At 37.8% G+C, this 15,638-nt stretch overlaps 1 protein-coding gene across 1 annotated transcript in view; it reads right to left on the bottom strand.

The window, feature by feature from the left end:
* Positions 1–248: 248 nt before the first annotated feature.
* The window catches only part of LOC149794930 (uncharacterized), a 62,812-nt gene continuing 47,422 nt past the window's right edge, over positions 249–15,638 (bottom strand). Inside the window, exons 7-9 of the mRNA XM_089964006.1 lie at positions 4,411–4,482; positions 1,194–1,329; positions 249–765 (exon numbers count right to left, since the gene is read on the bottom strand). Coding sequence (XP_089820132.1) covers positions 701–765; positions 1,194–1,329; positions 4,411–4,482 — 273 coding nt within the window. The 3' untranslated portion in view covers positions 249–700. The remainder of the gene's footprint in view (positions 766–1,193; positions 1,330–4,410; positions 4,483–15,638) is intronic.

Raw genomic sequence — 15,638 nt, 5'->3', positions numbered from 1 at the left:
TGTAGTCACATTAATACAAACATAATACTAAGAAGGGCATGAATACTGAACTCGTTACTACTCTGGAGACCGAATTTTGATATTGTCCACTTTTGTCTAAATAATCCTTTAGTAACACTAGATGGAACAGGGTCTATAATAATTGATTTTTAACCATATTAATGATGTGCTCAGGCATCTGTTTGTCCATAGACTGTATTTTACATCCTGTATCAATAAAACTTACTATATTGTTGAATTAATATACATGATATATGTTTGGTAAGAATGTTCATGAGACTATATTAAAACGGGTAAAATAGAACGATATATCTGGAAGATAGCTGCGTTCTTACCACATAAACATGTTTAGGGAAATAATTACGTACTATGTTACGTAAGCTGTGGTAGAAAAAAGGTCCACCTGGGCCCCTTGTTTCACATTTTCTCTCCATGGGTCAAAAATAAGCGGACGTTATACAAATTTAGAATTCACAACAAAATAATTTTAAAATCCATTTGCAGGTTGAAACTCATATATACACCTAATTCGACAGTCAACGAATGCGTGCAATCATGCATCCCAAATTGACAAAACGTTCTACGGAGAAGGCTGACTGTAAATTTGCTTTGTGAAATAAACAAGATAAGGATGAATGGAATACGTTAGAATTATTATAACAACAATATTTCGACTTATGTACAACTGATATTCCTCTCGTCATGGTATTAACATCAAATTCGTCACGTTCCAATTTCCACCTTTCCATAAGTGGTAAATTTTATCTGAAAATAAAAATATGAAATAAAGATTACAGGCATCGTTCATCATCATCATCATCATCATCTCTCTCTCTCTCTCTCTCTCTCTCCGCTAATATTGCCCCTTTATGAAAGAAAAATTCACAAATAATGACATGTATAAAAATAAAAACCTGAATGGAAAATACGATGACTTACATCTGCTACTATGTCCTTTACAGGATTAAACGACAGATCTTTACCAGTCTAAGTCAAACATTGTTATTTTATTATCTGTGGATCTCACTTTTATGGCGATAAAAGTCATATATGAAGATTCGTATATTAAACACCACATAACAAGAACAAGAACAACAACTACTACTACTGCTACTAAAAACAGCGCTAATACTACTAATACTAAATAAATTTAAAAACATTTGCATGCAAGTTAGTTTCTACATCATATCTACCTTTTATCTTCGAGCATTCGTCGTTGTTACATAGATCGTAACCGCAGCACATGTCGCAGATTCTAGCACCACGTTTTCCATGACTTCTTTCCACATCTATTTCTTGTAATGCGACATCTGTCAAAACTGCACATTGCTGAAATCGAGTCGAATGAGTCATATGAATCGAGTAGGACCAAATCATAACCATTTGCTTCAAATCTGAATTTAAAAAAATAGCATTTAATGCAAATTTAATATACATAACACTTGATTCAGGTTTTCTAGCCTATTCGCTTCATGGTATGCTGTGTGTGATGTAAAATTGTTGTTGTTGTGCTTGTGTTTAACGCCATTTTTCAGCACACGATAGGCTATGCATGGTGGCCAGTATTAATGGTGGAGGAAGAACCCGGGAAAACCCTGTAAAATTGTAGTTTTGAAGCTGACCATATCCAAAATCAGTTTTGCAAACGACATGGTTAACCTTTGTCTGACTGAAGGATACATATTAGGATTATTATCTTGGTCTGTGTCAAAAATATTGTGTTTGCTATCTTTATTTTTTATTTCAGTAACAGACCTTCTAATTATAACTATGATTCCATCTTACAAACATTTGCAACCTTCTAGAATGAAATGTTCTATCAGGTAATAGTTTCTTTTGAATATGCCAATTGTGACTTATGTCAGGCAGATGAGTATAACATCTCGTTTATATTTTAACTGAAATTGTCCAAAATCAGTAACAATTTTGTAAACACCATTGTTTACATTCTTCTGACTAAAGGATACGTACAACGTGATTGCTGGGAAACAATTATTCTAGTAATAATATCTGAAACAGAAAGCATTATTATTGTTGTGTTCGTATTTTATTTGTGATGTAGTTTATTTATTCAAACTATTTATTCACAGGAAGTAAAAGTTAAATATCTAACGCAAATACGACTTGTATTTTCAGTGAAATTCAAATAAAGATATATTCTTGGATATTATAACTGTAAATCAACAAAGGACACAAGAAGATGATATACCAGAACAAATTTATATTGCTAGAGGCTCGCATATGGGAGAGAAACTGGACGAACTCGTTAGTTCAATGTGGACTCAAGGAACTCTAGCCCAGAAGTATAAGGATGCATCCAACGTCCACTTGTACAAGATGAAAGACAACAATCTTGAGATATCTATCAGTGCGTCTTCTTGCTGTCAGTATCTGGAAAAATCATCGCCATATTATGCTGAATTGTCTTATGCATGATATTGATCAATTGGTCCTGCATGAGGGTCAATTTGGCTTCAGGGAAGTAGGTAGGACTACAGACATTGTGTTTGCAACTCCTAAACTCCATGAGAAAATCTAGTAACAGAACTCCAGCCTGTACATGACATGTATCGACTTGGCGAAAGGTTTCGACACAGTCAGTCGTGAAGGACTCTGGAAAATCATGTCCCAAATTGGTTGCCCAGAGAAAGGGAAGGCTGTGCGTTGATCCCAAAACTCTGCGATATGTTGTTTGCTGCGATGCTTACAGGTGTCCTTCCGGACAATGACACTTGGATTGACATGCAATACCGGAGTAATGGAGGCTCTTCAGTCCGAGGAGACCACGAACTAAGGTGAAGTAACAATAAGTGAGTATTCGTGATCTCCTATTTGCTGAATCAGTTTACTGAAAGTCAAATCCGAGGTCGACTTGCAACAGAGTATGGACCATTTCTTATCGGCTTCTGTCAATTTTGCTAGCACAATCAGTCTCAGAAAGACCGAGGTAATGAACCGACCTGCACTAAGAAAGCATTACGTAGAACCTACCATCACAGTAAATAGAACCTACCATCACAGTAAATAGCCAAACACTCATGGCAGTAGATAAGTTCACCTAACTGAACAGAACATTATGACGTGATAAAACCAACTCCATAACCGCCAAATGTGAAAAAAGTATGGTAGCGCATAGCCACATATTTGCAAACAAAGCTATAGGTATATAAAGCCATTGTTTTGCCAACACTGCTGCATACATGCGAATATAGACGAAGTAAAAAGCAATGCTAAGAAAAAGAATTGTTGTTACATGAGCTGTCTGAGGAATTTGATGGGGATAAGATGGCGGAACCAGGTCCAAAATACGGAGATTCTTACGCTGGGAGTAATTCCTTGCATCCACGCAGGAAGCTCAGGGAGTGAAAACGATCCAGGGTAGTCAGAGACAAAGCTTCGAAGATTCCCTCAAGTAATCACTTAAGTACTCAAAATTTACATTTAGTCTTAAACAGATCTCGCACATGATCTCCCCACCTGAAGATGTCTCATTCGTACTGGAGCTACAGACATTGAACTGAGGATATTTGTGACGTAGCGCAGAAACGTCAGCAGTGTAAATCTCACAACTACCATGATCAGCCAATCATGTACGCACAGAAGCCAAACAGTTTGAGAGGTCATGGTCAACTCCAATATTATATTACTGTTTATGAAATTGAATACAATATTTACATTTACTGAATATGTACACAATGGTACATTTCGAATAGAGACCGCTAAATGTTCCGGCTCAATGTTAAATGCGACCTCAAGATTTAGCCTACAATGTTCCGAATCGACCTTCCGAGGTCGCATTACAAAAGTGACATTGTAATTTTGTTAATCTTTCTTCAGTAATCTGATGGTACAGCACACAAATAAACCTAATGACAAAAAAAAACCAAGACTACTCACCAGGGAAATCTGAACTATAACTTATCTCGACTTGCATCTGGTTTTTCAATAGGTTACTCATCAAGGAGTGTATTACTTCTAGACTCACAAAACTAACCCTTTCGATATAATATTAGCACCTATATGGAATACATGTTACCGTTTTTCTGCCTTCTAAGAGCTTACTTGAGACAGTATATTTTATGCCATTCCATATCAAAGGCAACACTGCATTCAAGCTAATGAAGATTTGGTTTCACACTTTGTCCTCCACACCATAATGAAAAGATATTGATATGTAAACTGTGATCGGTGCTTGCGTGAGATTTATGTGGTTCTGACAAAACAATGTTGTCTCCCGCAAACCTTGTATAGGACTAAACACGATATTGCGTAATAAGAGCGTTTGTGCTGCACATCAAATTCGCACCACAAACGTCTTGAAACTTAATATCTTAATTACTCAAATGAACGAGAGAGAGAGAGAGAGTGAGATAGAGAGAGACTTGAAAGTTGTTCTGCAGATGACTTTACCTCTTTCTTATGGCAGCCAAATTCGTATCGTAAAATCGACGATTCCTCGACAGTAGTTGAGACACGACATACCTGTGTAAATGTAGACTGCCATGAACAAAAATATTTATTTCAACCATTTGCACAAATTAATCTAAATAGGTTAATATTTTATACGCATTCATTTTGTCTACAGCGTCAATAACTTGTCATTTTGCAATGTCAATAACTTGTCATTTTGCGACAAGAAATAAGACTCAAAGAGTAAACGGTCTTTTCACTGACGCCAAAATAAGGTACACATTTACTTACCATGCAACTCGCGTACGCCAGACCCGCCATGTTGATTCCAAAGAAAATCGATAGTTGACAACGATAGTTACAATGAAGAAGACAACAGAAAACACCGTGATTCACACTTCTCGTGATTCACTTGAGGGTGACTTTCATGAGCTATGCCACAAGAAATCTGGTCCATATAAACTGTCTACTGGATAGTTTCAGCGACAATCGGACGAAAGAGTAAGCAATGCGAATGTTGTACATGGTTTTAATTTTCAAGAATCAGCATACACAAGGAACCAGAAGAAGAAAAGCAAGTTTCAAGGTGCATACAAGCTTTTCCAAGATGTCTGGATCCAATAAATATACACAAGGAAATAAAAGGGGTACATTTATCGGAACCAAAGGTACTTTTAATTTGATCTTTCTCTGTATATTTTTCCACTTTTAATAAATATAGCTTTGGTTCATTAAAACTAGACTTCAATGAGCTCTAGTTAAACCCTGCTGTACAGAGTTTGTGATGGCAGATTTATATTTATAAAGTTATATGAGAAAGAAATTGGGGTATGGTTTTCCACCCAGAAAAAATGCAGCATCCTAAGAGTCGACAGGAAGAAATCTCCTATCATGTCCAATTACACACGTAAGGGGCAAAAGCGATCTATTGAGCACAGATCAAAGTATCCTGGCATGAAAGTCTCTAAGGACTTCTTTTGAAAACGCCATATAGGCAAGACGGTGAAACAGGCTACATCAACCTTGATTTCCTGCGCCTCAACTGTCAAATCAGCAACGAGAAATAAAAAGTGCAGCATGTTTCTCGCTTGTGCGGCCGGAATTGAGTACTGCTTAACCGTCTGAATCCACATAACAAAGATCTGATACATAAGATGATTCAAAGGGGAGCCACCAGTTGCACCACAAACAGATAAGAAAACACTAGCAGCGTTAGTGTCCTGTTCGATCATCTCCAGTGGGGATCGCTTGAAACGGGACGCAACAAGGCCCAGCTGACCGAGTTATGTATATCTGATTTGATTTATATTTTATTTAATTTAATTGTTTGTTTGATATTTTTATTCCATTACATGCTATTGTATTGTAATTTTTTTTTACTGGGTTTGACATTTTCCAGAAATTAATTTTCCAGAAATTCAGTTCAATGTTTCGTAAACACTAATAATAGAAGCTTTGTATTTTATGATAATATAGTTCCTGACCATGATTCATGAGTTGAAGTAACCAACTTTATATTTTATTTTTTATTGTTACTTAGAGTAGATTCATAAAGCGAAATCGAGGCCGTACTTGAAGTACATGATAAATAAGATGTAGCAATTATTTAAAAAATCTCGTTTAACCAGACTATTGACCCGAGTCGTGGCACCTGCTTTGCGCAGAATACAGATTTAATATTGATGTGTTGAGAAATAATGTTATTCCTGCCTTGACTCTTGTGACGTCCAGGTGTTTTTTGTGACCAGTTTTGAGTTTAAGCTTTAATTGTTTTCTTCAAACGTTTGGGATTCTAAGAGATTATATTTCCCTGGAAATACCTGTGCTCTAAATTAATTCTTGGACAACGACAGTTATCGAAATTTTCAGAATTCAAACACTGGAATATTATTTTCTGTGATTCAACAAACAACCGTTAACACATCAGTACAACAAAGAAAACAGCATACGTCATGACCTTCCAGTCTGGATTTCATCGGGATTGGAACTCAATTTGATTAGGACCTTTTATTACTAGGACTTCTATTTTATAATTATAGGATTATTCTTAGATTATATTTTCGATATTATTAGTAAAACCCTAAGTTCTTTTTCTCATTTTTACCTGGTTTTTCTAACAAAATAAATTATTTGTTAATTTTTTCAAAGCTTGTTGTCTTCATTATTTTCTTGTTACTGTTTAAAATAGCCTTAACACGTAACAACCGTGTTTACAACATAGCGACCAACTTAGTGGACATAACCGCGGTCAAATATATAACCCTAACGAATAGCCAAACTCGAGTAAATCTCATGAAGTTCCTGCAGATTTCAGCAGCAAGAGAGTGTTTCAAGCTCAGCTTCTTTCCAAGACAAATAAACACTTAGAACAAATTACCACCAACGATTCCAGAAACTCCTAACTTGGTATATTTCAAGCAGGAGCTTCGCAGTATCACATTCTAAAGCAATAGTCAGGAACAAGTAGACCTAGTGATACTTTGGTCTTTGCTAGCTGATGGTCATTTATCGTGTCTCCCTCACGGTAGCCGTATTGGTCTGAGCATGAGGGGATGAAAACGTAGACTGACACAAATTCACAAAATTATACCTTCTTTATTATTACTCTACGATCAGTTCTACTTCTACCTTCCTATATTTTTACCACCCTCCGTTTAATAGTCAAGTGTGACTGCGTCAATGTATAGATAGATAGATAGATAGATAGATAGATAGATAGATAGATAGATAGATAGATAGATAGATAGATAGATAGAAAGATAGATAGATAGATTGATTGATAGATAGATAGATATATAGATAATTTCAAAGAGAATACTGCCATCTTACATTTTATTGAGACTATATTTTGAGCACTTTACAAATTTGCTTGACTCACCCCTGTTTCATAATATTTGATTTATAGTTCATGTATACATCACCCATTCACAACAGGAACTGTAAGGATGGAATATTAAGCATTAGATACATTTTTGGTCGGTTTCCATCTTTCTGGTTTGATGGCTCATTAATGCGAGTAAGGAAGAAGCGTGAAGAGTCATTGGTTATTGTTAGAACATATGGGAATGTGGAATCGGCACATCGGACATGCATGGGAGGTCGCAGGTAATGTTATTCGCATATTACCGTAGCTTATTTGCCTTGAAGACCTGAGCAAGAATCTGCAAGGAATCTACAATGAATGGTGTACGTGTATACTGGTGTTTCCTACGACAACTAAATTTGACACACCACACAAAATACTTAAAGATATGGTCTAACAGTCTACTGCAAAATAAAAAGCTTTCAAAAATGCAACTCTACATTGCGTACCTAATAATAACAAATTGCCTGACATACCATCATATAGAGGAAACGAGTAAAATTTATTTACCGCTGATCTTAAAATGTTATGCCAAATGTTGCCATGTTCTCATTAACAGATAAAGTTCTCGGAAAACTTTTAACCGAAATCATTATTGGCTATTGATTAAAGCCATGCATACATATACAATAATTATACCTGTACATGAAGTGGTGATAATAGCAGTGATGTAGAGAAATCTCTTACAAAGGAATAAGCAACATATCTATAGAGGGAGACAATGGTCCTTTCAAATGGTATTTTCTGGCACATATATCATACAGGCAGAATCGCAGCATCTAAATATTTTCGTCATTGCCATGCTGTCATTTCCCATTCAACTCTGGCAACATTAAAACAATTTGTGCTTCAGATAGAAGTTAGTTCCCCATCTATAGTGCCGCAAGAGATTGGGGAACTAAGCATGAAGCGACCGCAAATATGGGATATTCAAGATTAAGTCAGAGTAAACATGTAAATATTAAACTTGTGAACAATGGTTAGATAATCAGTGAAAACTATATAGCGTGGGTAGTGTGGGGTTGGCTGTCTATAATGCATTTCACTATAGTAACAGCGACCATCGTACAGTGGATGTACTGTGGCTGAAACCAAAGAAAGGTTTTTCCTATTCATCATGAACCCTCCTTTACTGCCAGATGGAAATACAAATGTCTTTGTCAGACAGACGGTACTGTGATTTTTATGTATGGCGTCCCCGTGACTACATATATGTACGTGTTTAAAAAGACAATGCACTGTGGCAAACAATGTCTGCAAAAGCTTTAGATTTCCAGTCCAGATGTGTTATGCCCGAACTCCTGCGTAGATAGATTTCAAGGAGAAATGTACTTACTCCAAAACGCAGTTAGTTAATGAGGGAAGCAAATCCGTCTCCACTCAGAGTGAGGCAAAGTGGAGACGAGACGGAAGGCAGATGATAATGTGTAAAACAAGGAAAATTACAGCAAGATATAATCTCGAACAATTTGTATAAAACTCAAATATGTTCCTAAAGGAAAATGGTATTGTAATGAGTGTAAATGAACAAACATATATTTAATAGAACTCTTCGTATTATTCAGTTCTGAAGTGTTAATATATTGAACATATCTTATTGACAGTTTATTATGTATATGATACATTATTGATAATAGTGTGTAGTTTTTTATGTATATGATATCGTATTGATAATAGTGTGTATTTTGTTATGTCTATGATTTCATATTAATAACACTGTGTAGTTTATTATGTTGATGATATTTTATTGTTATCAGTGTGTAGTGTGTTATGTATATGATATCTATTGTTATCAGTGTGTAGTGTATTATGTCTATAATATTTATTGTTAACAATGTGTAGTGTATTACGACTATGATATTTTGTTTGTTGTTTATTGTGCATCTGATAATTAGATGATATATGATAAAGCGGTGATTTGAAGATTCGAAATTTATTAGAATTAAATTATTATTTACCATATTGGTTACTCATCAGTAACTCAAAAACTTGTGAATCATTCCATTGTGTCATTCAGTTATGATAAATAAATCTTAGCAACAGTTTTAATAAAGGTTACGATGATTTGTAGTCATGTCATTCTCAGGGTCCGACCGTTAAAAGTACAAATTGTCATCGATCCATGGTTTATTCCTGTATATTTCTTTCTGTTGCAAGACCTTTCATCATCATCATCATCATCAGTCTCATGACCTAATGTGGTCGTTAAGGCACTGTGCTGCTGAACATCTGACCAGTTCCCTCCACTTGTCTCGATCATGTGCCAATGCCTGTGTCTCCGCAAAACTTTTCCTTGTACATTCTGTGATGTTGTCAGTCCACTTTTTTCTCTGTCTACCTCTCCTTCTGCCACCCTGGACGCTGCCCTGCAGGACTGTTGTGGATAGACTGTTGGCTCTAGTGACATAGCCATACCATTTCAGCTTTCTCTTTTTGACGGTGGTGAGGAGGTCCTCATATTGGCCTACTTCGTGCCTGATGTTGTTACGCACTTCTTCATTTGTGATGTGGTCCATGTAAGAGATGCCAAGGATGGTTCTGTAGCATCTCATTTCAAGTGACTGGATTCTTCGTTGTAACACTGCTGTCAGAGTCCATGCCTCACATGAGTACAAAAAGACTGAGATGACTAGAGCTCGCAATAGTCTGATTTTAGTTTTCAGACAGATATTCTTGTCTCTCCAGATGGGTCTTAGCTTTGACATAGCTGCCATTGTTTGTGCTGCTCTTGACAAAATGTCTGCTCTTGATCCCTCTTCAGTGATTATGGAACCAAGATATTTGAACTGGCTCACTGTTTACAGTTCATGTCCTCCGACTTTGGCTGAGATTTGTTTGCCACTATTTGTCATCAGTTTTGTCTTCTCAGCGCTTATCTCCATGTCAAATCTGGAAGATGTTTCATCCAGGTTCTTCACTAAGGTGGCTAGCTCATCTTCACTGCCTGCCAGCCCATCAATGTCGTCTGCAAAGAGGAGGTTGGTGCTGTTACGCACTCCAATGCTGACTGTCCCACAGTGGTTTTCCAGGGCTTCGCTCATGATGCGTTCTAAGTAGATGTTGAAAAGCGTGGGTGACAGGAGACAGCCTTGACGCACTCCCACTGTTGTCTGGAACCAGTCCCCTACAGCACCTTGGGCAATTACTGCACTGGTAGCCTTGGCGTACAGCTGCTTGATGGTATTGGTTAACTTTTGACCCATGTTATACTTCTTCATTGTGGCCCACAATGCCTCATGCCACACTCGGTCAAAGGCCTTTTTGAAATCTATGAACACATGATAGATGTCTTGTTGGTGTTGCGAGTACTTTTCGCACAGAACCCTGAGATTGAATATTTGTTCTGGTGTGCTTCTTCCACTCCGGAACCCGGCCTCTTCTTCAGCGATTATTTCTTCTGCTTATGGTTTCAGTCTGTTCAAGATGATCTTCAGCATCACGTTACTAGCATGGCTGATCAAACTGATAGTTCTGTAATTTTGGCACAGCTGGAGATTTCCTTTTTTGGGAAGTGTTATAATCAGTGACTGGGTCCACTGTGTTGGCCATTCACCTGTCTGCCAGATCTTGTTGCAGATCTTTGTTAGTAGCTCTTTCACTGATTCTCCCCCATTCTTGATAAGTTCAGCTGGGATGTTGTCTTCCAGCTGCCTTCCCATTCTTCAGTGCTCTTATTGCTGACTCCACCTCTTCTTTGAGAATGGAGAAGTCATCATCATTTGAGGAGTTTGGAACTTCAAGCACCTCTGGGTCTCCTGTGGACTGATGGTTGTAGAATTCTTTGCAATACTCAGTCCATCTTTCTGCAATGTCACTCGCTTCTGTGAGGCATTTTCCATTTTTGTCTTGAATGGTACTGACTCATGGTTGTTTCTGTCTGGTGAGGTCTTTCACAATTTGGGATGCCTTTTTGCTGTTATTCTTTATCAGACTGTTCTCCATTTCTGTGCACTTTTGTCCAATCCAATTTTCCTTTGCTTTGCTCAAGTTTTTCCTGATATTCTTGTTTAATTCTCGGTACTTCAATGCCCCTGTTGTGTGTCTTATGTTTTTTAGTTCTCTTCGTGCATCACACAACTTCAGAATCTCTTCTGTAACCCAGGGTTTTTTCTTCGGGCGATGGAGGCCAATAATGTCCTTGGCAGCTGCTGTCATGACTGTGTTGAAGGTGCCTGTCATCTCATTGACATCACCATCCATCACAAGGAGTGAAGCAAATTTTCCTCCAATTGTGGCTTGGAATGACTTGCAGATGTTAGGGTCCTTCAGTTGTTCAAGGTTGAATTTGAGCCTGATGTTCTTTGGCTTGTTAATTTTCTTCTGCCTCACTCGGAAGTTCATAATCACGAGGTCGTGATCACTCCCAACATCAGCACCTGGGAATGTCCTTGTTTTTGCTCTATTGATGCCAGATCGGTAACAGTTTTGAACCAGCATGTAGTCGATCTGGTTGTGATGGGTTCCATTTGGTGAATGCCATGTCCAGCATCGTGAAGCTTTATGTTGTCCCAGGGTGTTGGCTAGTACCAAGTTGTTGTAGCTTGCGAACTCGAGCAGCCGTCTCCCTCTCTCATTGGTAAGCTCATTGCAAGAAGGTCCACAATGTACTTCCCAGTCTTTTAGAGCATCTTTGCCAACTTTGGCATTCCAGTCTCCTTGGACGATGAGGATATTTTTTTTTCTTACTGACCACGTTTAGAATACCCTGTAGTTTGTTGTAAAACTCCTCTATTTCTTCATCATCATGATCGGTAGTTGGAGCATAGACTTGGATAATTGTGATGTTAAAGGGAGATGCTTTCAGGCGAATGGAAATGATTCTGCTAGATATGGGGCAGCATTCAAGCACAGATCCCTTGATGGCTTTGTTTACAAGGAAGCCTACTCCATTTATGGACTTGTCACACTCTCCACTATAGTATAATATACGCCCGTCTTCGGTTTGGTGTTCTCCTAGGGATTTCCATCTAACTTCACAGAGTCCCAGAATGTGCCATGTGTAGTGTTCCAGCTCATGTGTCAACTTTTGGAGTCTTCCAATTTGCGCCAGAGTTCTAATGTTCCAGGTGGCGATGGCAATGTTGTCTCTTGCTCTGATTGTATGCATAGTACCAGTAGCACACTTGTCACCTCCGTCCTGGTGGACAACGGCAGGCGCGGTCCTTGTTGACCCGGGCGACGACCTATCCGGTATTGTAACCTCAGATTTGTCCAGCATTATCAGTGTGTCTTGGGCTAAAGTCGTCTGGCGGAGCCCATCCCTCTCCAGACCAAGGAGTTGCCAGAAGGGGATGTAGTACATCGTCCAGCTGCCTTAGGGTCTCCACTCCAGATTGTCTTTTAGGGTTTACTCCCTTAGTCTTTGGCTAACCAAAGCCGACCTGCAAGGCAGCAGGAGACTCGTGGATGGGCGGGTGCGTCCATTTCCCGAGCAGATAAAGCATCTGCCACTAGACCTTTACTCGCCATAAAAATTTCTTTATTCAGCAAACTATGGTATTTATGTAATACTTATCTTTCCATTCACCTGATAAAACTGTCAGTAATTATGATGAGAACTCATAGCCTTCTTGACTCTACTGATAATAATGCCAACTTATAGAAGATGCGTTTTGGCCTTCAAGATTCATGTGATAATACGGACAGTCCTATAGAAGATGTGTTTCCGGCCTTCAAGATTCATGTGATAATAATAACAGTCATACAGAAGATGTGTTTTCGGCTTTCAAGATTCATCAGACAATACTTCCAATATTATAGAAAAGGTATTTTTGACCTTCAAGATTTATCTGACAATACTGCCAGTTTTATAGAAAAGATGTTTGTGTCTTTCAAGATTCATGTGATAATGCTGTCATTCCTATAGAAGAGATGTTTGTGGCCTCCATGATTCATTTGATATTACTGCCAGTCATATAGAAGAGGTGTTTTTGGCCTTCAAGATTCATCAGATAATACTGCAAGTCGTACAGAAGAGGTGTTTTGGGCTTCAAGTTTCGTCTGACAATGCTGTCAGTTTTATAGAATAGGTGTGTTTGGCCTTCACGATTCATCTGATAATGTTGCCAGTCTTATAGAAGAGGTGTTTTGGCCTTCATGATTCATCTAATAATGCTGCCAGTCTTATAGGAAAGGTGTGTTTGGCCTTCAAGAGTCGTCTGATAGTAGTGCCATTCTTAAAGGAGAGGTGATTTCTTGCCTTCGAGATTCATCTGATAATTGTGTCAGTCATATCGACAAGGTCTCCTGGCCTATAGACACGTAAAATACATATCCGATAGTCACTTGTCATCCCCATCGTGGACGAATGTTCCACACAGTAAAATCTGTGTACATGATTCAAAAAGAGAACGATTGAATATGCTGCAATTTATTTGTAAATTTATAGATGTTGTATATGCCCAACAGTCAAACATGCAATGTAAATGTGATGGTAGGCACAAAAAATGGGATGTCACTGTTTCACTCAAACGAAGCACTCGAGGGACACAAACAATAGGCCTTTTCAACCATTTTGTCAATAGCTGGAATTATCTCGACGCATCTCAACTTAATGAATTCGAAATGGACAATAAGCTCAACATTTGCAAAAGGAGAACAGTTGCTCGTTCCACATGAATTCGAAAAGATGTAATTCTTCGAGAATTTTTCAACATCGAGTTGAAGTAACTGTGACGTGCCATGTATACAGTTAGGTTAGGCTAATTCAGGTTCACTAAAGATCACAGCATCTTCTCTGCTGCAGCTTCTGTCAGCCATTGCAATGTCACATGTTAACAGATTATTGATAAGTCCTGAATTTTCTGTTCCATACTTGTCGAAGGTTCTGTTTCACCATCAGACATAAATGTAACACAACCTTGATTGCCAATGTCTATGAGATGCTTCATGTTAGTAATTTGAATATATGTACACTTTGTTCACAGCACCGCTAGACCCCTCTGTATATAGTTCGAAACATTCTAGCACAACAGCTACTTGTTATACGGTCGTGACAGCGTCCGCCTCGGAAGCGGGAGGACTTGGGTTCGAACTCCGGCCGAGTCATACCAAAGACTTACAAATATGGTACTAACAGTTGCCTCGCTAGGCGCTCATCATTAAGAGGTTAGTGTTAGGATTGGTGGGCCTGGCGTCAGAAAAATGTGACTGTGTGAGACATCATGCTACATGTCTACGGCATGATGCCCCAGTGCTAGACATCACTATAAACTGCCAAACTGCAAAATTCCTAATGACACAGACACACACACGTTTTATGCATACTCTTTCCTGCAATTCATAGGTATTGATTTTCTCAAGTGTTCTCGTTTCTGCCATCGCCAAGAAAACAAAGTCTAATGTAGAGTTTTTCTTAGAAAGTAGGTAAAGAAACATTCAAATGATAGGCTATATCTTGGAAATGATATTCATTCTATTTTATAAGGAACATGGACATTCAACTTGTTTCAACAGACTATTACTTTTGCTACTCGTAAATCCCTATATCAAGCTAAAAACAAGTTTTAACACGTCCACACTGTAAAATGAATCATCAAACTAAGATTGAATTTTGCATAACGCTTTGTAATCAAATTTTGCGTTTTCTTTGATTTCGATTATTCTGGACTTGATTTTTTTATATAGTTGCTTGATCGCTTCGATTGTTAAATCAGTTTTTATCCCCATACATATTGTCTTTGAATTGTCTTCATGTTGCAGACTAAATGACACGTATTCCATTACTTTGTGATCAGTGGCATTGGTTTGAAGTACTGGTTATCTGTAATTTTAACAGACTTTTATATGTCTTTAGCATTTTTTCCCTGAATTCTAAGCATCTTTTTAATGTTAGTACAGATGAACCTGCCTCCGAAATATGGCTAATGTTTACGCGGGCCGTTCCAATTAAATCTTTTGTTAGTTGTTCCTGTTGCAGGTTAACTAATTTTTCAGTGACAGAGATCTAGACATGGCAGGCACTGTGGACTGGTTCTATCGGGTAAATAAGCTTTGACACCTGTAAAAGAAAAGGCAGCTGAGATAGTATCTTTATTTAAAAGAGCTAAAGCGTGTAAAAGTCGAGAATAAATGAAAAATGAAAAGAAATGTCAATATTTAATCTTGATACTATTTAACATTAAAATAAATACAATTTTTCTTCAAAAAGATAGGCCTCTGCTGCTGTCCTGAGATTTTATTAAGCATTATTAATGTATGAACTCAAATATCAGTAAATACAAGATAAATACATATTATGACTAGATGGCAAATTAATTGAAACATACCTTCGATGAAATGTTTAGAGCAAATAATCGTTCGTTCCCATCTCTTCATTTTCAAGGTCGTTTCTGTTAACAGTCGCCTTCCATAAAATACGATTTTC

This window comes from Sinohyriopsis cumingii, chromosome 7 (assembly GCF_028554795.1).
Source record: "Sinohyriopsis cumingii isolate HCF-2022 chromosome 7, ASM2855479v2, whole genome shotgun sequence".
NCBI lineage: Eukaryota > Metazoa > Mollusca > Bivalvia > Unionida > Unionidae > Sinohyriopsis > Sinohyriopsis cumingii.
This window is presented reverse-complemented; position numbering and strand designations above follow the sequence as displayed.